Source organism: Hemitrygon akajei, chromosome 9 (genome assembly GCF_048418815.1).
Source record: "Hemitrygon akajei chromosome 9, sHemAka1.3, whole genome shotgun sequence".
Lineage (NCBI taxonomy): Eukaryota > Metazoa > Chordata > Chondrichthyes > Myliobatiformes > Dasyatidae > Hemitrygon > Hemitrygon akajei.
This window is the reverse complement of record NC_133132.1, coordinates 109,192,825-109,216,439: the sequence shown is the minus strand read 5'-3', so window position 1 is coordinate 109,216,439 and position 23,615 is coordinate 109,192,825. Positions and strand designations below refer to the sequence as shown.

Genomic DNA, 23,615 nt, shown 5'->3' with positions numbered 1-23,615 from the left:
CTTTCCTCATAACCCAGGTCCTCCAGACCCAGCAAAATCCTTGCACTCTTAAGTAGGTGACCAAAACTGCACTCAGTACTCCAAATTAGGCCACACCAACAACTTATACAACTTCAACATAGCATCCCATCTTCTGTACTCAATACCTTGATTTATGAAAGCCCATGTGCCAAAAGCTTTCTTTAGGACCCTATCTACCTGTGACATCACTTCCAATGAATTATGGACCTGTATTCCCAAATCCCTTTTGGGAAAAGTGCCCTACCCTTCACTGTGTAAGATTTACCCTGGTTGGTCCTACTACAGTGATCTTTCAAGAATCACTAGATTCTGGAATGGTTCCAGAAGACTCTTCAAGTAGGGAGATCTACAGAAGAAAAGAAACTACAGGCTAATTAGTCTGACTTTGGTGGTTGGGAAGATGTTGGAGTCTATTATTAAGGATGAAGTCTCAGGGTCCTTGGAGGCACATGATAATAGGTCATGGTCAACATGATTTTCAAGAGAAAATCTTGCCTGACAAAGCTTTGAAGAAATAACAAGCAGAATAGACAAAGGAGAATCAATTGATGTTGTATACTTGGATTTTCAGAAGGCCTTTGACAAGGTGCCATATGAAGCTACTTAACAAGCTATGAGCTCATGGTATTACAGGGAAGATTCTAGCATGGCTAACACAGTGGCAGATTGGCAAGAGGTAAAAAGTGGGAATAAAGGGAGACTTTTCTAATTGGCTGCTGGTGACTAGTGGTGTTCCACAGGGGTCTGTGATCAGACCTATTCTTTTTATATTATACTCAATGATTTGGATAATGGAATTGATGCCTTTGTTGCAAAGTTTGCAGATGATATGAAGATAGCTGGAGGGGCAGGTAGTTTTGAGGAAGCAGAGAGGCTAAAGAAGGGCTTAGATTAGGAGAATGGGGACTTCCGGTAAGATGGCGATTGCTTAGCTGCTCCAAACTTTTGTTCCGTTACTGTCGCTACCTTTGCACTAAATGTCTCCATTTTATAAAGCTTAGTTAGGAATTATTTCGGTATCTCTTACTTGCCTGTGAATATATCTAACCTACCATGTCTAGCAAGAGTTCTAAATCCGGGAGAAAAGAAACTACGACCTCGTCGTACGTGACGATGGAGGTGCTTGAAAATCTCCGAGACGAAATCTTAAAGCAAATTAAAACCGCTTTCAAACAGTTAGAAGACAAACTGGATCGGATCAACAATAAAGTAGACAAACATGCTGAACACTTATCTCGCATCGATTCGACTTCTGAAGCTTTAGAAAGTCGGGTTCGATACTTGGAGACTCTCTGTTCCAGCTTAGAGGAAAAATCTAATAAACTTCTTTCCAAAATGGTGGATCTCGAAAATCGCAGCAGACGCTGCAACATCAGAATTCTGGGATTACCAGAGGCAACTGAGAAGGGGTCAACCGTGAAGTTTTTTGCTGAGTTTCTCTGTGAGATATTCGGGAAGGATCTGCTTACAAACCCGCCCGAGCTGGAACGGGCACACAGAGTCTATGTCTCCCCCGGAATTCTGGGCACCCGTCCACGACCAGTAATCTTGTGTTTCCATCAATACCAGGTAAAACACAGTCTGATTGTGGAGGCACGTCGCAGAGGCTCTTTTTCTTTCCAGGATACAACCATTCGCTTTGTGGAAGATTTTGCACCCCAGACCTTAAAGATGCGCGCTGAGTATAAAGGCGTAATGAAAGTGCTTTTTGATCGTGGTTTCAAACCTTCCTTTCGTAATCTTGCTGACCTAAGAATCAAGTTTAATACCGGGGAATTCAAGTGGTTCAAATCAGCGAGGGAAGCTGAAGCGTTTGTGGCAAGTCTTCCGGCTATCCAGTCATCTTCGGAATCTGATCGGACCTCATAAAATGGTGGATAAGTACTCCTCGTAGTAAAATTACTTTCTCTGGACTCGGAATTCACTTGAATCACTCAGACATTATTCACTGAAACTCTAAAGGCCGTTGACAATCTCTCCCGGGATTTGGTGTGTGTGTAATCTATTTTTACCTCTGTATAACTTTACCTACAGAGTTCTACAACTAAATCTAACTTGTTTTGGAGGTTTGAAGTCTTTAGTGAAGGCCTCCCTGTTTGTCAGTTCACAGTTCAACTGCTGATTTATTTTTCCTCTGTTTTAAATACTTACTTATTTTATCTTTTTCTTTTCTTCATCCCCTTTTTTTTCCATTCTCTGAATGTTTTTTTCTCCCTTCTCGGTAAACGGTTGATAAATACTCGTCTTGAATTTATAATTTTCCCCTTCCTCTTTTTTTCTTTTTCCTTCTTACCTTTTTTTTCCCTTTCTCTTACTTTATTCTTCTATAATATTTCGCGGGTAGGTTAGTTTTGGTTTTCTTCCAATTCGCTCTGTATTAAGTTGTATATCTCGGCAGAAGGTGTTCTAATCTGTAGTTATGTTTTCTAGTGCATAAACTAGTTACTGTTTGTTATAGCATTTATACGGAACTGCTATCAATGACACAGATCTGGAAGTTGTATTTGGGTTAATTTTTCTGGTAGAGCTAGCTACTTGTTTTGGTAGCCGTCTAGTTTTGGGTTGTGTGGGTGGGGTGGATTTTCCAGTTCCAACATTTCTTTATTGTTTAGGACATGTTTATATTTTGACCTTACAAATCTATGTTTACATCTCTGCTCCCAGACTGCTATTGTACCGCTTGATTTTTTATATGCCTGCTGCCTTTTATGCATTAGTAATTGATAATGGCTAGTGCACTTAAATTTGTGAGCTGGAATGTAAAGGGACTGAACCACCCTGTTAAAAGGAGGAAGGTATTCTCACATATTAAACAACTCAAAGCTGACATTGCTTTCCTCCAAGAAACTCATATTCGTTGTTTCGATAACTCCCGGCTTCTGTCCAAGTGGGCGGGTCAGCATTTTCATTCATCCTTTGCCGCTAAAGCTAGGGGAGTCTCCATTCTTATTAACTCAAATATTCCTTTTGAACTCCATAATAAAATATCGGACACAAATGGCCGTTTTATTATTGTTTCTGGTAAACTATATAACACTAAAGTTGCACTAGCAAACCTGTATGCCCCCAACTTTGATGATGTTAACTTTTTTGAACGGTTTTTTTCCTCACTACCAGACTTAAACTCATACTCTCTTATATTGGGTGGTGACTTTAACTGTTGGTTGGATCCAAAACTGGACCGATCGTCCTCTGTTACCAGATCACCTACCAAATCTGCCTTAGCTATTCAGTCGTTTCTCTCTAATTTTGGTATCTCGGATATATGGCGTTTCCTCCATCCTACGGAGAGAGATTATTCCTTTTTCTCACATGTTCACCATACCTTCACTAGAATTGACTATTTCCTACTCGATAACCAACTTATCCCATTTGCCCACACTTGTGACTATCAGAGTATACTGATTTCTGACCATGCCCCAATTACCCTCTCTCTGAACTTTCCCGGTCTCCCTCAGAGGAACAAACACTGGCGGTTCGATTCAACTTTATTATCGGATGATGATTTCGTAAAATTTATTAAAGACCAGATAACCTTCTATTTTAACACTAATACATCACCTGAAGTGCCATCCCAGATTGTCTGGGATGCCATGAAAGCATATTTGAGGGGTCAAATAATCTCTTACACAGCAAATCTCAATAGAAGATCCCATGCAGATCGAGCAGACCTCATTAACCAGATTAAAGATGTGGATCAATTATATGCCCAAACTAAGAACCCTGAATTATACAAGAAGCGCGTTGAACTCCAAACTAAATTTAACCTTCTGTCCACTCAACCTGTCGAACGCCAACTTCTCGAAAGCAAGAGCCGCTTTTACATTCATGGGGATAAGTCTGGTAAATTCCTAGCCAATCAGCTGAGGCGTTCTAAAGCCAAACAACATATTACAAAGATCCGGAAGGAGAACGGACACTTTATATCGGATCATTTAGAAATTAATGACGCATTTAAAATTTTTTATTCTCGGCTTTATTCCTCTGAATCCCTGAATGACAATATCTCTGTGGATCAATTTTTACAGAATCTGAATATCCCCTCACTTTCATCTGATTTCAAAGCCAAACTTAATGCGCCTATATCACTAGAAGAAATATCTTTTGCAATTTCTGCACTGTCCTCAGGGAAATCTCCTGGACCTGATGGGTTCCCTGTGGAATTTTATAAATCATTCTCCTCACTTCTTTCTCCTCAGTTACTTTCAGTATTATCTGATTCGTTTAACTACGGCAAATTGCCACCCTCTTTCAATGAGGCATCTATTATTCTTCTTTTAAAAAAGGGCAAAGACCCAACAGAGTGTTCCTCGTACAGGCCGATCTCTCTGCTCAATGTTGATGTAAAGATCTTAGCTAAAGTGTTGGCTCATAGATTAGAAACCGTTATTCCCTCCATTATCTCCGATGACCAAACAGGCTTTATTAAAAACCGTCTCCCTTTTTTTAACATTCGGCGTCTATTTAATATTTTATACTCAGTTCCAACTGGGACTCCAGAATGTGTTATCTCCCGCATTTGATCGTATAGAGTGGAACTACCTTTTTGCAGTCTTAGACCTCGGCCAAAGTTTCATCTCTTGGATCCAATTGCTGTACCTGTGTCCTACTGCTTCTGTTCTAACTTTCAGAAATCCCAAGTATTCAATCTCAAACATGGCACCCGTCAGGAATGCCCCTTAAGTCCCTTTCTCTTTGATTTGACTATAGAACCTCTGGCGATAGCATTTCGAAAATGTCCTGAACTGACCGGGATTTGGAGAGGGGGTGTTGAACATAAAGTCTCTCTCTATGCTGATGACTTACTACTCTTTCTCTCATATCCGTCTACATCCTTACCTCTAATGTTTTCACTTCTTGACCAGTTTAGCCAGATCTCTGGCTATAAACTCAACTTACATAAGAGTGAACTTTTCCCAATTAATAAAGAAGCACAAGAACTAATATTTCGAGATCTCCCTTTTAAAGTAGTCCATAATCAATTTACTTATCTTGGAATTACAGTCACAAGGAAGTTTAAAGATCTCTTTCGTGAAAACTTTGTCAACCTTTCATATGCTACAAAACAGAATCTGGCACAATGGTCACCTCTATCTACGTCCTTGGTAGGTCGTATCAATGTTGTCAAAATGTATGTTCTCCCCAAATTCTTATACTTATTTCAATCTATCCCAATTTTTATTCCTAAATCTTTTTTTTATTCCTTAGACTCTATTATTTTGTCATATCTGTGGCAGAATAAGCTCTCTAGAATTAATAAAATCCACCTCCAAAAATCTAAAAAAGAAGGTGGCATGGCTTTACCTAACTTTCGCTTATACTACTGGGCAGCTAATATACGTTGTGCTGCCTTCTGGTCTTTCTTCCACGGTCAACCTGAGTGCCCTAACTGGGTGGCAATGGAGTTGAGCTCCACTAAAGAATTATCTATATCTGCACTCCCTAGCAGTCTGCCCAGATCAATAGCTAATCCTCTGGTTAGACACACTTTGCGTATATGGGCTCAGTTCAGGAAATGCTATGGTTTCCAGGGGTTTTCCATTTCTAGCCCTGTCGCACATAATCACCTTTTTTTACCTACCACGTTCGAATCAGCATTCCATGTTTGGTACAGGAAGGGCATTAGACATTTTGAAGATCTCTTCATTGATAACCGCTTCGCTTCCTTTCAACAGCTCTCTGTTAAGTTCAACCTGCCTAACGCTCACTTTTTCAGATATCTCTAAATCCGACACTTTACTGCTCCTTTAATTCCTAACTTTCCTGAAATGCCTGCGAAAAATGCTATGGACCTATTTCTCTCCATTAATCCACTAGGTAAAGGTTTAATTTCAATTATCCAAGATAAACTAGCAGCCTTACGACGGGCCCCTGTGGATAAAATTAAAATGGCCTGGGAGCAGGATTTAAATATCTCCTTATCCGAGGAGAGCTGGGACTCAGTTCTCAAATCGGTTAACTCAACCTCTCTTTGTGCTCGCCATTGTCTCTTACAGTTTAAGATTGTTCATAGAGCCCATATGTCTAAATCTAAACTATCTCGATTCTACCCTGGCATTAGTCCGCTCTGTGATAAATGCAAGAGGGGTGTGGACCCTCTCATCCATATGTACTGGCTCTGTCCTAGCTTGGAGAAATTCTGGAAAGATGTCTTCACTACACTATCGGGTATTCTGAATCAGCACCTAGAACCTAACCCCTTAATTGCTCTGTTCGGTTTTTGGGGCGAGACAGATTTATGTCTGGGTCCGACCAAATGCCGAATACTATCCTTTGCCTCTCTCCTGGCGAGACGCTTGATCCTCCTTAGATGGAGAGATGTTGCCCCGCCCACTCATGCGCAATGGCTTAACGACATTATGGCCTGCTTGGACCTCGAAAAAATTCATTATTCAGTTCTCAATTCGGATTTAAAGTTCCATAAGAACTGGGGGCCTTTTATCGAGTACTTTCATAACCTTCCTCTTGACTAGGGTTTTTTTTTCTTTTCAGTCCCTTGCTTTCAGCTCCCTTTTTTTTTCTGGTAGTAGGCATTATTATCCTCTGTTGCTAAGTGTATTTACAGTCTGGGAGTTTGACTGTCCAGACTTATACTCTCTATATTGTATGGTGGTTGGTCTGGAGTTGTTGTTGTTTTTTTCTTGTGTTGTGGGGATTGGGGAGGACACTAAGCTCACTTGTCTTTAATTTAGGTGCTTTTTTGTTAAATTCTCTTCCTGTGTAGCATATTGTTATTGTATGCTTAACCTTGCTCTGTATTAATGCTCCTCATTGGGATTTGGGGTTTTTAATTTTGTAAAATGTTTTGAAAAACTAATAAAAAAATTTAAAAAAAAATTAGGAGAATGGGCAAAGAAGTGGCAGATGGAATACAGTGTTGGGGAGTGTATGGTCATGCACTTTGGGAGAAGAAATTAAAGGGTTGACTATTTTCTAAACGGAGAGAAAAGACAAAAAACCAAGATGCAAAAGAACTTGGGAATCCTGCATAAGGTCTCCCTTAAGGTTAATTTGCAGGTTGAGTGTTGAAAAAGCAAATGCAATGTTCACATTTATTCAGAGGACAAGAATATAAACGCAAGGATGTAAAGTTGAAACTTTATACAGCACGGGTGAGGCCCCACCTTGAGTACTGCAAACAGTTTTGAGCCCCTTATTTTAGAAAGGATGTGCTGAAACTGGAGAAGGTTCAAAGGAAGTTCATGAAAATGATTCTAGGAGTAAATGGCTTGTCATATGAACAGCTCTGGGCCTGTATTCATGAGAATTCAGAAGAATAAGGTGTGACCTCATTGAAACCTATCGAATGGTAAAAGGCCTTAATAGACTGGATGTGGAGACGATGTTTCCTATGGTGGGAGAGTCTAAGACCATGAGGACACAACCTCATAAAAGAGGTGAGTCCTTTTATAAAGGAGATAAGGAGCAATTTCTTTAGCCAGAGAGTGGTGAATCTGTGGAATTCTTTGCCATAGGCAGCTGTAGAGGCCACGTCTTTATGTACATTTAAGGCAGAGGTTGATAGATTCTTGATTGGTCAGGTCGTGAAAGATATGGGGTGGGGGGGAGAGAAGGAATAAGATTGGGGCTGAAAGGAAAATTGGATCAGCCATGATGAAATGGTGGAGCAGATTCGATGGGCCAAATGGCCTAAGTTCCTCTAATACCTTATGGTTTTATTAGAGGTGATATTCAAATGAAGAAATTAAGTGACATGAAAAAATTTATAAAATGCAGTAATTGGTTCTTGCTATAACGGCACTATTATCACCGACTGATGCTCAAATCCCACCCCATCTGTAAGGAGCATGTATGTTCTCCTCATGGCCACATGGGTTTTCTCCGGGTGCTCCAGTTTCCTCCCACAGTCCGTAGTTAGTTGTGGGCATGGCATGTTGGCACTGGAAATGTGGTGACTCTGGCTGATTTATACTTCTGCGTAGGCTCTATGCTGTAGCCTACGAAAGTGGCCTACATCGTTGTGAGCACTTATACTTATGCCTTGGTGTGTCTGCGTTGCTCTGTAATTCACGACCAAAACGTTAGTTGGCAGTGGGGTTTCTATGCCACTGTGTTGAGTTTCTTTGTGTACTTCAAACAATGGCAACTGAAACTGAGTGCATCATGTTGGAGTTCGAGCTAATAAATGTTGAACAAGAGTTACTTCTATTGAAATTACTGCAACACAGAAAAGAGAGAAGATGTCGGAGGAGACGGTGTGTACAACCATTGAAAGGATTTAGGCAGAAGAAGGGTGAATTTTCCGTGCTTGTCTGGCCACTGAGAGACATGGACAAGGAAATGCATTTCAAATATTTTCAGATGTCGGCAGGTAGATTTGATGATTTGGTTCATCGTCTCCAACATGGAGAAGAAGCAACCAGAAATGTGTAGGAGGAAATGCGATGCTACCAAGTGGACCAATCACAGTTGCTGCGGTCTGCGTCGCCAAGACGCGTAGTTACATTTTTGGGAAGGTGCGCATCAGGCTACTGTGTAGGGTACGTGGCTACGCCGTACATACGGTGTAGATTCGACACAGAAGTATAAATTGGCCTTTAGAGGCTGCCCAGCACAATTGACTCAAATGGGGCATCTCACTATATGGTTTAATGTACCTGTGACAAAAACACTAATCTTTAAAATCTCTAAGTTTCAATTAACACATTCAAAGCATACCTTATTAACTACTTCAGAGGAAAATAAAGTGAAGAGTTTAGGAATGGGAAGGAGGTTGCAAGTGAGGCTAGCTGGATTACTCTTCCACAGAACGAGCACAGAGTTTGAAAGTTACTTGATACCTTTGTGATTGCAAAACAGTTATCTGGGCAACTACAGATAATCATCTGTGAAGAAACAATTAGAAATTCAGCTCAACTTTTCATCAGAACTGTACAGCAAGATGAAAGCTTTAAGATGCAAAGGGAAGAGGATAAAATAAAAACATTTGTAGTGGGTGAGAAGCACTGTTGTCTCTAAGCTGTGTAGGTGTTACTTCCATAGCTTTTGTTGCTGCGCAGCTGGAAGTTTGTGTTATATAATGTCTATATTTGAAATTATGCTCATATAATTTTGAAATCTATGTTAATTGTGATTTTGACCAATCCACAATATCAAGTAGCATTAACTGTACTTAATGTTTTAGAAAATCTGACATCTCTTTGTAAACTCTGTCAGAAAAGCTATTTAAGTACAATTGAAGCACTATGGTATGCAAGTTATGGTCACAGTATCTTGATAATACCATTCATTGGAGGGACAAAGTGAAAGATCTGCTTGTGCCTATAAGTTTTGATGTTGATACTGTGCCTATTATTTGATTCAGCATGTGTGTAATCACTTGGAAAGTAGTTTTCCTGATGATGAGCTTAGAGAACAGCAAGCTTTTGATCCTGTTGCTAATGCGAACATAACCAATTTTGAATTTGGAAAACAAAATGTTAATACGACTGACAAAATAAAATACTCAGCTACTATTACAAATTACGATGCCTCAAACATCATAGCAATATTGCGCCTTGAAATGCGCTGTTTCTGAGAAAATTAAGACTGGTTCAATAAAGACATTCACCGACATTAAGATATTACTGTTGAATTACGTACTCTGAAATAAAGAACTTGAAGAACTGTCAATTCCTTTTAACATTGTTGGAACATTTCATCGTGCTTCTAATGCTGTCTGTGAATATCGATTCAGTCGTACGAATTCAATCAAATGCAAATCCAGAAACAGACTAGAAGTGGAACATTTGGAAGATCTAATGAGTACTAAAACATTTTTCATCTGGATGTGAAATTAATCTGGACACAGTTTATAGACAATGGATTTTAATACAAACAGACAAGAAAAAGTTTACAAAAGTTATTTTTTGTACTATATTTCATTATATCCTTCAATTAATAAATAAAAAGTATGTGATATTTCAATTTTCATTTTAAATATTCATGGTATGTGTATTAAAAACATTTAAAATGCCGACAGCTTCAGACTGTAAAAATATTCTACTCAGAGAGCAATTTTTTTTAACTTATTTATTCACTTACAGGATGTGGGAGTCACCAGCTAAGCCAGCATTTATTTCCCATCCCTAGTTGCCCTTGAGAAGGTGATGATGAGCTGCCTTCTCGAACTGCTGCAGTCCTGAGGTGTAGGTATACCCACAGCGCTGTTCTGGAGGGAATTCCATGATTTTCACGCAGCAACAATGAAGGAACAGCGATATGTTTCCAAGTCCGAATGGAGAGTGACTTGGACGAGGATTTCCAAATGGCGGTGTTCCCAGGTATCTGCTGTTCTCATCCTTCTCGATAGCAATGGTCGTGGGTCTGGAAGGTGCTGCCTGAGGAACTTTGGTGTGTTGTGCAGTGCATCTTGTAGATAGTACACACTGCTGCAACTGTTTGTCGATGGTGGAGGGATCGGATGCTAGTTGAAGGGGTACCAATCAAGTGGGCTGCCATGTACTGGATGGTGTCAAGCATCTTGAGTATTGATGGAGCTGCACTCATCCAAGCAAGTGGTGAGTATTCCATTACACTCCTAACCTGAGCTTTGTAGATGGTGGACATGCTTTGGAGAGTCATGAAGTGAGTTACGCGCCACAGGATTCCTAGATTTCTGCTTGCTCTGTTATATATGGCAAGACCAGTTCAGTTTCCTGTCAATTGTAACCCCTGGGATGCTGATAATAGGGGATTCAGTGACAGTGATGCCACTGATTGTCAAGGGACGATGGTTAGAGTCTCTCTTGTTGGAGATGGTCATTGCCTGGCACTTGCGTGGCTCAAAATTTACTTGCCACTTGTCAGCTCAAGCCTGCATATTGTCCAGGTCCTGCTGCATGGTGGGTATGAACTGCTTCACTATCTCAGGAGTCACAAATGGTGCAGAACATTGTGCAGTCATCTGCGAACATCCTTACTTCTGAACTTATGATGGAAGGAAGGTCATTGATGAAGCAGCTGAAGATGGTTGATCCATATAGATGTAAAAAAAATAACAGAGGGAACATTGAGGAGGCAAATTAAATAACATATGGAACAAGGTGAAAAAGGCTGCTGAAGCCATTAGTAAATTATGATCGATGTGCATGGGAAAGCAAAATAATAACTGGCTAATTGCAGCATCGCACTGAAGCCTATCAATTAGTGTAATACTATTACAGCACCAACTGTAAGATCAGGGTTCAAATCCCGCCACAATCTATGAGGAGTTTGTACATTCTCCCCATAACTACATGGGTTACCTATGGGTGCTCTGGTTTCTTCCCACATTCCAAAGACACACCATTACTGAGTTGTGGGCATACTACATTGGGACTAGAAGTGTGGCAATGCTAGCAAGTAGCCCAGCATACTCACTGGTTTGATCTGACGCAAACAACATAGTTTGCTGTGTGCTTCGATGTACATGTGACAAATAAACCTCATCTTCTTAGAGTTCTCTATTTTTGGTTTCAAAGAATTGTGTATGAAGAATGTGGTTGGTACTGAAGCTGTAATTCACAACAATTTTTTTCTAAATATCTTAACACTACAGAATCTGGCCAACCACAAAATGCCTGAGGGGAAAAAAAGATTATATTACCCTTTGAAATGAAGTTGCTTATCATGTTTCCCACACTCACTATGTTTCAAAGATTCAAATACATTTGCAGTATACAACCTTAAGATTCATCTTCCCACACACAGCCATGAAACAAAGAAAACCATGGAACCCGTTCAAAGAAAAACATTAAACCGCAACTCCCCCCCTCCAACGTGCAATAAAAATATAGTACAAATAGAAAACAGAAAGTAAAAATACAGAATATAAAACACAAAATTCAAAGAGTCCAGGCAAATTCAGTTCAATCTAGTGCTGTGTTTAGAGGAGACACCATACCTGAGAGAAGTACCATCCATACAACGGAAGCCACTTCAGTCCATCCTTCAGGACGTAACGCACATGGCCTAGTGCACTTTGTCTGATTGCTAACATGTCTGCAATGATCCAGTCAACTGAATGGGAAGAAAATATATTGTTCATATATATTCCTGGTGCATTATGTTCAATAATACAAACAGCAGAAAACTAAACAAAAATATTTACCATTCAAAAAGTAGCTTATCAAGTGAAATAAGTCAAACATATGCACTCTGCAAAATTTTCAATGAATAAGTACATAACCATACTTCTGAAGAACCAAACCACCCAGGAATTAGGAAATAACTTTTTGCCAATTTTAAGATGGAATCCACAAGACCATGTATTATGACATTTATCAAAGTAACTCTCTGAAAAAATTCCTGCTTTCCACACACAAAATAAAAACCACCCCTTGCTTAATGATTAAAGCAAATGAGAATGCTATTTCAGAGTATTTGGACCCAATTTGAACTTACTAGATGTCAAGACTATTAAACATAACACAGCAAAATGAAGCATATACATTTTCCCAGGGTTGAAATGGTGAGTACAAGGGGGCATAAACTTAAGATTATTAGAGTAAAGTATGGGGGGGGGGGGGGGAAAGAGAAGAACATGTCAGAGGTACAGTAGTTTTTTTTCTTTAAGAGAGTAATGAGAGCATGGAACACACTGATGTGGTGGTGGTAGGGATAGATACATTAGGGATATGAATGAAAGAAAAATGGAGGGAGGAGTTAGGTTGATCTTAGAGTAAGGTAAAAGGTCAAAACAAAAACCGCAAGGAAGTATACTGTGACATATATGCTTGACTTTGTTGGGCACAAGGGCCTGTACTGTGCTACAGTGTTCTATGTTCTATACATTAGCTCACAGTACTATCAAGATCCATAACCTCACCAAATGGTGATGCCAGCTCATTGCTCTTGCTCCTATGTTTATAATTTCTTCAAGTAATCAACTTGCTTTTTTTGCTTCCCTGACTTAATAAAAAGCCATTTCTGGTTACTTTGTTTGGTTTCCATTTATCATGTATAGCATCTTCAATCTCCACTATTCAAAAACTAATGAGATTCCCTGAAAATCGAATTTGATACAGAAATCCTTTACAACACAAATATTAAACAACAAAAGCATCAAACAGGTTAAGCCTGGATTTTTGCTCATCCACTTCTCTCACTCTGCTACAAACCTTGTATCAGAGAAAAAGGACCCTGCGTAGAAGAGGAAGCACACAACTCTACTTCATAATTTCATCTTCTCCAGTCCACGAGCAGAAACTTCCATCAATTAAAATATTGGGAAGACCACAGTCACTATTATACCTTGGCTTTCACCATTGCCCTGGCAGCTGTCCAAAGACAACTGTCATCAGATGAGCTTTGGATCACACATTTGTTCCATCACCAAGAGTTCCAATTTCAACCTTCTTTGCATTTCAAATAAGAGAAAATCTGCAGGTGCTGGAAATGCAAGCAACATACATACAATGCTGGAGGAACTCAGCAGGCCAGGCAGCGTCAATGGAAAACAGTACAGTCGACATTTCAGGCAGAGGGTCCTGCCGAAGGGTCTCAGCCTGAAATGTTGACTGTACTTTTCTCCCCATAGATGCTGCCTGGACTGCTGAGTTCCTCCAGCATTTTGTGTGTGTTGCTCCTTTATATTTCCCCAGTTCCATTTCAGTTACTGTTCATCCACGACTAAATGTGATTATCCTCAAAGATTGTGGGTAAACTGTCCTTGCTTGGATTCTGTAACTGGATCTTGGTTTTCTTGACAGAAGGATCCCAGTCAGTCCAAGTTTACTGCAACATCTCAAGCTCCATCGCACTGAGCACTGTTGCCCCCCCAGGGCTGTGTGCTCAGCTTGCTGCTGCCTACACTGCTGTTTCACAACTACATTGCCAGATCCAGCTCAAACAGATCATCAAGTTCGATGATAACACAACAGTGGTTGGCCTCATCAACAATAATGAAGAGTTGACATACGGAGAAGAGGGAGAGAGGCTCATCAAATGGTGTGAGAACAACCCAAGTCTCAACATCAATAAGACAGAAAGAGATGACTGTGAACTTCAGGAAAGTGCAGGCCGACCACCCTCCATTGCACATCAATTGCTCTGCTGTAATGAGAGAACAGCACAAAGTTCCTTGGTGTGCACATTACAATCTAACCTGGACCAAAACGCTACCCAATTAGTCAAGGCAGGATAGCACTTTGAGGGATTGAAGGCTCCTCATCCCAATTCTAACAACTGTTACGAACCCCGTAACTGGGTCACTTACCAGCAAAGATAGAGAGGTCCATTGAAGTCTGATGGTACTATTTTTAACAGTATTTATTAGTAAAAATGCACAAAAATGATATCAATGCAAATATACAGATAATATACATCGTCAATACTAAATCTAAAAGTGCAGGTATAATGATAATCAATAAGAAATAAGTTCTATCGTTGTCTAGGGGATAATGTATTGTCCGATGGAAATATAAAGTTCGCTCAGTTCATGCAGGCTGCAGCCTTTTGGGACCGCTGGGTTTGCAATGGTTGGAGAGAGAGAGGGATTTGGGAGAAAAACGTGCCGATTTTCCTTTTATGAATTCGATCTGTCGGAGTTTCGTTGTCGTGGCCTTTCACTTGTGGCCTCTCCTTTAGCTAAAGCCGTTCTTCCGTGGTGAGCCCGCCAATCCCAGGCAAGGGAAGGATGCACACGAGCCCCCACCGGCTGCCGCTATTAAACGCTGTCACTGGATTTCTAGCGTTTCTCCTGATGCGTCTAAAGGGGTTGTTCCCCAGACCCTCTTTTATCCTTAGTCACGGGGTCTCAGATGTCAATCAGATTGGGATGATGCAATCCCTCAACCAGCCCACTCTGGTCGTCCCCTGAGGGGCTTCAAAGAATAGTACAGTACTCAATACACAATTCCGTCTCCAAGAGACAATGGCCGTTATCAGTGGCTTTGTTTCGCTGAGGCCAGGACACATTCCAAACCTTGTGGATTCTGCGTGTCTCTCTCTCTCATTTCCTGGGTCCCAGACCCAAATTAATAGCAATCTTGCGATTCTCAAAAAGGAGGGGGCAACTTTGTACACATTCGTAACACAACTTTCTACAAGACTATCAAGAATGTCCTGTATGGCTGCATCACTGAGTGCTATAGAAGTTACAAGATCCTACAAAGCACAGTAAAAACCGCTGACGGGATCACCAGGGTCCCTCCCATTTGTGACATTGTGTTGTACAAGGGCCTAAAGCACTATTGAGGATCCCTACCACCATCTTACAATCTCTTTGACCCACTACCAGAAGGAAAGAGGTACAAAAGCAGAAGGACTAGGACCATCAGACTGGGTAACAGCTTCTCCCCTCAAGCTGAGACACAAATAAATACCCTGCCACCACAAAAGTCTCGTCAATAGGACAGCATGCTGTTTATTGTACTGTTTATATTTTAATAACTTAGTACTGATAATATTGTATTTTATCTACTTTGTTTGATATACATTTTCTGGGTGCATTGCAGCCCAGAGGAACGTTATTTCTTTTGGTTTCATATATGTAGTCAGTTGACAAAAAACTTGAACTAAATACCAGAAGTGCTGTTGCATGTGTGTTGATTACACACTTAAAACTGAATAGAACAGTATCAGGTGGGTGACAATGGAAATTTCCTGCTGTAGGATGATGAAGTTAACCACATGAGAAGCTGCAGCAATGAGGGACAGAACACCCGCAAATGCCAGCAGGACGTTAATCAGAACCTTCTGGAACTGTGGCAGAGATGGAAACCTAATTGAAGGGATCAAAGATGGACACAAATTTGAGATGCAGCAACAGATTAAGTATGTTACCATGAGTTCAAATTGATTATCGACTTGCAACACATTAATTTAAAACAGGTTTGCCAACATTGCCTTGTTCCACTCAAAAAAAGAATCTGTATCTTCCAGATCTCCAAAAACAAAAGAACTTTGAATAATTGCTGACATGTTACAAATGAAAGACCGAAATCTAGGAGTGAACAATAAAATAAGATTCAACGGGACTTCCGGTAAGATGGCGATTGTTTAGCTGCTCCGAACTTTTGTTCCGTTACTGTCGCTACCTTTGCACTAAATGTCTCCATTTTTTAAACCTTAGTTAGGAATTATTTCGGTATCTCTTACTTGCCTGTGAATATATCTAACTTACAATGTCTAGCAAGAGTTCTAAATCCGGGAGAAAAGAAGCCGTGACCCCGTCGAACGAGACGATGGTGGCGCTTGGAAAGCTGCGAGACGAAATCTTAAAGGAATTTAAAACCGCTGGGGACTTCCGCAAGAGTTCTAAACCCAGGGGAAAAGAAGCCATGACCCCGTCGGACGAGACGATGGTGGCGCTTGGAAAGCTGCGAGACGAAATCTTAAAGCGGTTCACCGCTGTCAAACAGTTAGAAGACAAACTGGATCGGATCAACGATAAAGTGGACAAACATGCTGAACACTTATCTCGCATCGATTCGACTTCTGAAGCTTTAGAAAGTCGTGTTCGATACTTGGAGACTCTCTGTTCCAGCTTAGAGGAAAAATCTAACAAACTTCTTTCCAAAATGGTGGATCTCGAAAATCGTAGCAGACGCTGTAACATCAGAATTCTGGGATTACCAGAGGCGACTGAAAAGGGATCAACCGTGAAGTTTTTCGCCGAGTTCCTCTGTGAGTTATTCGGGAAAGATTTGCTTCCGAAGCCGCCCGAGCTCGAACGGGCACACAGAGTTTACGTTGCCCCCGGACTTCTGGGCTCCCGCCCGCGACCAGTAATCCTGTGTTTCCATCAATACCAGGTAAAACACAGTCTGATCGTAGAGGCGCGTCGCAGGGGGTCGCTTCCCTTCAAGGATACAACCATTCGCTTTGTGGAAGATTTTGCACCCCAGACCTTAAAGATGCGCGCTGAGTTTAAAGGCGCAATGAAAGTGCTTTTTGATCGTGGTTTCAAACCTTCCCTTCGTAACCCTGCTGATCTACGAATCAAACTTAATACCGGGAAATATAAGTGGTTCAAATCAGCGAAGGAAGCTGAAGCGTTTGTGGCAAGTCTTCCGGCTATCCAGCCATCTTCGGAATCTGATCGGACCTCATAAAATGGTGGATAAGTACTCCTCGTAGTAAAATTACTTTCTCTGGACTCGGAATTCACTTGAATCACTCGGGCATTATTCATTGAAACTTTAAGGGCCGTTGACAATCTCTCCCGGGATTTGGTGTGTGTGTAATCTATTTTTATTCTTGTATAACTTTACGTACAGAGTTCTGCAACTAATTCTAACTTGTTTTGGAGGTTCGAAGTCTTTAGTGAAGGCCTCCCTGTTTGTCGGTTCACAGTTCAACTGCTGATTTATTTTTCCTTTGTTTTAAATATTTATTTATTTTACCTTTTTCTTTTCTTCACCCCTTTTTGCTAATCGCTGAATTTTCTTCTCCCTTCTCTGTAAATGGTTGATAAACACTCGTCTTGAATTTATAACTTTCCCCTTCCTCTTTTTTTTCTTTTTCCTTCTTACCTTTTTTTTCCCTTTCTCTTACTTTATTCTTCTATGTTTTGCGGGTAGGTTAGTTTTGGTTTTCTTCCGATTTTCTCTATATTAAGTTGTATATCTCTGCAGAAGGTGTTCTAATCTGTAGTTATGTTTTCTAGTGCATAAACTAGTTATTATTTGCTATAATATTTATACGGAAATGTTGTTAATGACACAGATCTGGAAGTTGTATTTGGGTTAATTTTTTTGGTAAAGCTAGCTACTTGTTTTGGTAGCCGTCTAGTTTTGGGTTGTGCGGGTGGGGTGGATTTTCCAGTTCCAACATTTCTTTACTGTTTAGGACATGTTTATATTTTGACCTTACGAATCTATGTTTACATCTCTGCTCCCAGACGGCTATTGTACTGCTTGACTTTTTATATGCCTGCTGCCTTTTATGCATTAGTAATTGATAATGGCTAGTGCACTTAAATTCGTGAGCTGGAATGTAAAGGGACTGAACCACCCTGTTAAAAGGAGGAAGGTATTCTCACATATCAAACAACTCAAAGCTGACATTGCTTTCCTTCAAGAAACTCATATTCGTTGTTTTGATAACTCCCGGCTTCTGTCAAAGTGGGCGGGTCAGCATTGTCATTCATCCTTTGCCGCTAAAGCTAGGGGAGTTTCCATTCTTATTAATTCAAATATTCCTTTTGAACTCCATAATAAAATATCTGATACAAATGGCCGTTTTATTATTGTTTCTGGTAAACTATATAACACTAAAGTTGCACTAGCAAACCTGTATGCCCCCAACTTTGATGATGTTAACTTTTTTGAATGGTTTTTTTTCCTCACTACCAGACTTAAACTCATACTCTCTTATATTGGGTGGTGATTTCAACTGTTGGTTGGATCCTAAACTGGACCGATCGTCCTCTGTTACCAGATCACCTACTAAATCTGCCTTAGCTATTCAATCAGTTCTTAATTCGGATCTAAAGATCCATAAGGGCTGGGGACCTTTTATCGAGTACTTTCATAACCTTCCTCTTGACTAGGGTTTTTTTTTTTCCGTTTTTTTTTCTTTTCGGTCCCTTGCTTTCAGCTCCCTTTTTTTTTCTCTGGTAGTAGGCATTATTATCCTCTGTTGCTAAGTGTATTCACAGTCTGGGAGTTTGACTGTCTGGACTTATACTCTTTATACTGTGTGGTGGTTGGTCTGGAGTTGTTGTTGTTTTTTTCTTGTGTTGTGGGGCTTGGAGAGGACGCTAAGCTCACTTGTCTTTAATTTAGGTGCTTTTTTTGTTAAATTTTCTTCCTTTGTAGCATATTGTTATTGTATGCTTAATCTCGTACTGTATTAATGCTCCTCATTGGGATTTGGGGTTTTTAATTTTGTAAAATGTTTTGAAAAACTAATTAAAAAATTTTAAAAAAAGATTCAACATGGTAATTTGTTGTTGGAAGAATTCAAAAGGGTATTCAAAATACACAAGAATAAATACCATTTAAGAATCAGAACACACAATTTAAGGACTCAATAACTGAAAAGATAAAAACAAAGCCAAGTTGACACACCTGTGCACTGATGATTAGACAAGTATATCACATTCTCCTTTTTGCTTGGCAGGGCTCCATATAAAATAATCTGCAAAAACAAGATATGGAAAGTATGAATCTACATTGCAAGAGGATATCCAATTGAAGAGTTCACCACAAAAACAATCAGAGTTTTTTCAGCATTTAAAAACAGAGCATGTCCCCATTGCTGTCCATTTTTGTACATTTTTCCTTGTCACCTCATTTCGCACCCTTTCTCTACTATTCTCAACATTACCATTCCCCTCTCTCCAACTAAGAGTATCTTTATTGTTTGGGAGGAACACCATTAAGCTGAAATGCTGCATTTCTTTTCAGATACTTTCTGACCTGCTGAGTATTGACCTGCTTAGTATTACTTATCAAGTCTTGTAACAAGATTCTCTCCACAAGATAAAATGCAGCTTGGAAGAATGTTTTAAAAGTCATCAATTCAAAAAAAGTCCATCTAGCATCATCAATGGTGTCATAGGTCTTGGAATTTTAATTACATTTCAAAACTGACCAACAAATTTATGATGTGTGATGGCAGCACATTTCAGTTGGATAATGCATTGTAAACTCATTTCCTACTATGCTTCCAAGGAATTCAGCATGGTCACATATTTTACTGTGATGTCCCAAAGGACAGGAATGCAGATGAAAGTTAATGAAAAGGTATAATTCTGTTTGAACTTAAAGTAATAAACGGCTCAGCAAACATTTTGGAACTCAACATCAAACATCAAGAACATAACATTTTTGTAACTCCCCAGACATTCATGTCATTTCAAAGCACTTAACTGCCAACCAAACCAGTCTTCCAAACAAGATTGAGCATCCTACCTGTGTTAACTTTAGGATGGTTAAGATAAGCTCCAAATATCCTGTGACTAGTGGTGTGCCACAGGGATCAGTGCTGGGTCCATTGTTATTTGTCATCTATATCAATGATCTGGATGATAATATGGTAAATTGGATCAGCAAATTTGCTGATGATACAAAGACTGGAGGTGTAGTGGACAGTGAGTAAGGTTTTCAAAGCTTACAGAGGGATTTGGACCAGCTGGAAAAATGGGCTGAAAAATGGCAGATGGAGTTTAATACAGACAAGTGTGAGGTATTGCACTTTGGAAGGAAAAACCAAGGTAGAACATACAAGGTAAATAAATAGTAGGGCACTGAGGAGTGCAGAAGAACAAAGGGATCTGGGAATACAGATACAGAATTCCCTAAAAGTGGTGTCACAGGTAGATAGGGTAGTAAAGAGAGCCTTTGGTACATTGGCCTTTATAAGTCAAAGTATTGAGTATAAGAGTTGGAATGTTATGGTGAGGTTGTTTAAGGCATTGGTGAGGCCGAATCTGGAGTATTGTGTGCAGTTTTGGTCACCGAATTACAGGAAGGATATTAATAAGGTTGAAAGAGTGCAGAGAAGGTTTACAAGGATGCTGCCGGGACTTGAGAAACTGAGTTACAGAGAAAGGTTGAATAGGTTAGGACTTTATTCCCTGGAGCGTAGAAGAATGAGGGGAGATTTGATAAAGGTATATAAAATTATGATGGGTATAGATAGAGTGAATGCAAGCAGGCTTTTTCCACTGAGGCTAGGGGAGAAAACAAAAACAGAGGACATGGGTTAAGGGTGTAGGGGGAAAAGTTTAAAGGAGGGGCTTCTTCACACAAGAGAGTGGTGGGAGTGTGGAATGAGCTGCCAGATGAAGTGGTGAATGCAGGCTCACTTTTAACATTTAAGAAAAACTTGGACAGGTACATGGATGAGAGGTGTATGGAGGGATATGGGCCAGGTTCAGATCAGTGGGGCTAGGCAGAAAAATGGTTCGGCACAGCCAAGAACAGTTTCTGTGCTGTAGTGTTCTATGGTTCTATATCAAACCAAATGCATGTTCCTGTCCAAAATACACACCCGACTTCACATAAAAGTCAATGTCAAATACATTAAAAATAAAACTTGAGATATTCAAAATGCACCTTAAATATTCAAGATTGTTTAAAGCCATTTCCAGAACACAAGTGTAAAGTAGAATGGAATAACTGTTACTTTGGATCTGATGCTGCACAAAAACCAAGAAAAACAAAATAATAACAACAGCCCAATAAATATAAATACATACAATAGCTATATAGATAGATTGATTTATGTCCATAAAGCAATGCTAAGTGCAGGAGCGTCTGTACAAAAGGTGACTAACAGGAAATGATAAAGTAGTGGTGGTTGTGGTGTTGAGGGGTGGCTTTGTGGGTGAAGATATTTATCAGCCTTACTGCTTAGGGAAACTAACTGTTTTTGAGTCTGATGGCCCTGACATAGATGCGATGTAGCCTCCTCCCTGATGAAAGTGGGACAAACAGTCCAATCATGAGCAGGCTGGATGGGATATTTCATGATGAAAATAAAACGAATACTCAAATTCTCGAACAGCTTCAGCAGTTCTGAACATTAACAATCTAAAAATCTGAATTATGCAGCAATTATGGATTTAAAACGCATTGGATATCGGGACTGTTTAGCTGCTCCGAACTTTTGCTCCGTCATTCTCCCTATCTTTGCACTGTATGTCTCCATTCTTAAACCTTAGTTAGGTATTTTATTAGGTTTCTTTTACTTGCCTGCGAACACATCTATCTTATAATGTCTACCAAAAGTACTAAAACCGGGAAAAAGGAAACTTCTACGGCTCTGCTGGCTGACATTCTTGCTGCTTTGGAACAGCATCGACAAGATATTTTAAAGGAATTTAGAACTTCTTTCAACCGGCTGGATGTCAAATTGGATCGGATCAACGCTAGAGTGGACGAACATGCTGAACGTTTATCTCGCATCGACTCAACTTCTGAAGATTTAAAACGCCGTGTCCAATATCTGGAAATCCTCTGCTCCAGCCTAGAGGAGAAGAATTGTAAACTTTTTTCTAAAATGGTGGATCTTGAAAACCGGAGCAAACGTTGCAATCTACGAATTCTTGGTTTGCCAGAGGCCACCGAACAGGGCTCTCCCGTGAAATTTTTTTCCGATTTTCTCTGTGAGATTTTTGGGCAAGAATTTCTTCCGACTCCACCTGAGCTTGAAAGGGCACACAGGATCTATGTTCCCCGTGCAATTCTGGGTTCCCGCCCACGGCCGGTAATTTTGTGCTTTCATCAATACCAGATGAAAAACCGTTTGATTATGGAGGCACGCCGCAGAGGTACTTTTGCCTTTCAAAATACAGTCATTCGTTTTGTGGAGGATTTTGGCCCCCAGGTTCTGAAGATGCGTGCTGAGCTTAAAGGTGTAATGAAAGTGCTTTTTGATCGTGGACTTAGACCCTCCCTTCGAAACCCAGCCGATCTTCGAATTACGCTTGCTACTGGAGAATATAAGTGGTTTAAATCAGTGAAGGAGGCTGAGGCATTTGTTGGAAGACTTCCGGCCATTCCGTCTCCTCCAGAACCCGGTCTGACCTTCTAAAATGGTGGATAAGTATCTCTCCTAGTAAAGCTATTTTTTCCGGACTCAGACTTTACTTGAATAATTCAGCCATTATCTATTGAAACTCTAAGGGCTGTAGACAATCTCTCCCTGGACTTGGTGCGTTTTTCCTAAATAGATAATCCGAGTTTAATGTTTCCCTGCGGACGTTTAGACTGTACTTGTGTAATCTATTTTATTCTTGCATAACTTTATTTATAGAGATCTACAATTGACTAACTTGTTTTGGAGGTTTGGAGTTTTTATTGAAGGCCTCCCTGTTGGTTGATTCATGGTTTAAATTTTGCCTTTTTTTTCTGTAAATGGTTGATAAGTACTCTCTTCGAATCTATAATTTCCCCCTTTTCTCCCTCCCTTTTTTTTTCTTTTAATCTTCTATAATCTTTCGTGGGTAGGTTAGTTTTGGTTTTCTTCTGATTTTCTTCGTATTAAGTTTTATACTTCTGTTGAAGTTGTTCCTATTTGTAATTATGTTTTCTAGTGCATAAACTAGTTACCATTTGCTATACTATTTATACGGAACTGTTGTTAACGACACAGAACTGGAAGTCATACTTGGGTTAATTTTTTTGGTAGAGCTAGCTGCTCTTTTTGGTAGCCATCTAGTTTTGGGTTGCGAGGGTGGGATGGGTTCTCCAGTTCCAACACTACTCACTGTTTCTTTTGCTTTCCTTTGTTACTCAGGACATGTTTCTGTTTTGATTCTACGAATCTATGTTTACATTTTTGCTCCCAGACTGTTATTGTACTGCTTGACTTTTTATATGCCTGCTGCCTTCTACGCACTAACAATTGATAATGATTAATACACTTAAATTTGTGAGCTGGAATGTAAAGGGATTGAATCACCCTGTTAAAAGAAGGAAGGTCTTCTCACATATTAAACAACTCAAAGCGGACATTGCTTTCCTTCAAGAAACTCATATTCGTTGTTTTGATAACTCCCATCTTTTGTCAAAGTGGGCGGGTCAGCATTTTCATTCATCCTTTGCCGCCAAAGCTCGGGGGGGGGGGGGGGTCTCCATCCTCTAACTCAAATATTCCTTTTGAACTCCATAATAAGATATCTGATACAAATGGCTGTTTTATTATTGTTTCTGGTCAAC

At 40.0% G+C, this 23,615-nt stretch overlaps 1 protein-coding gene across 1 annotated transcript in view; it reads right to left on the bottom strand.

Annotated features, from left to right (window-relative positions):
* Positions 1-23,615, bottom strand: part of agpat5 (1-acylglycerol-3-phosphate O-acyltransferase 5 (lysophosphatidic acid acyltransferase, epsilon)) — a 155,273-nt gene that overhangs the window by 101,118 nt on the left and 30,540 nt on the right. Inside the window, exons 2-3 of the mRNA XM_073056762.1 lie at positions 19,017-19,086; positions 11,906-12,021 (exon numbers count right to left, since the gene is read on the bottom strand). Of these exons, the coding sequence (XP_072912863.1) occupies positions 11,906-12,021; positions 19,017-19,086 (186 nt within the window). The remainder of the gene's footprint in view (positions 1-11,905; positions 12,022-19,016; positions 19,087-23,615) is intronic.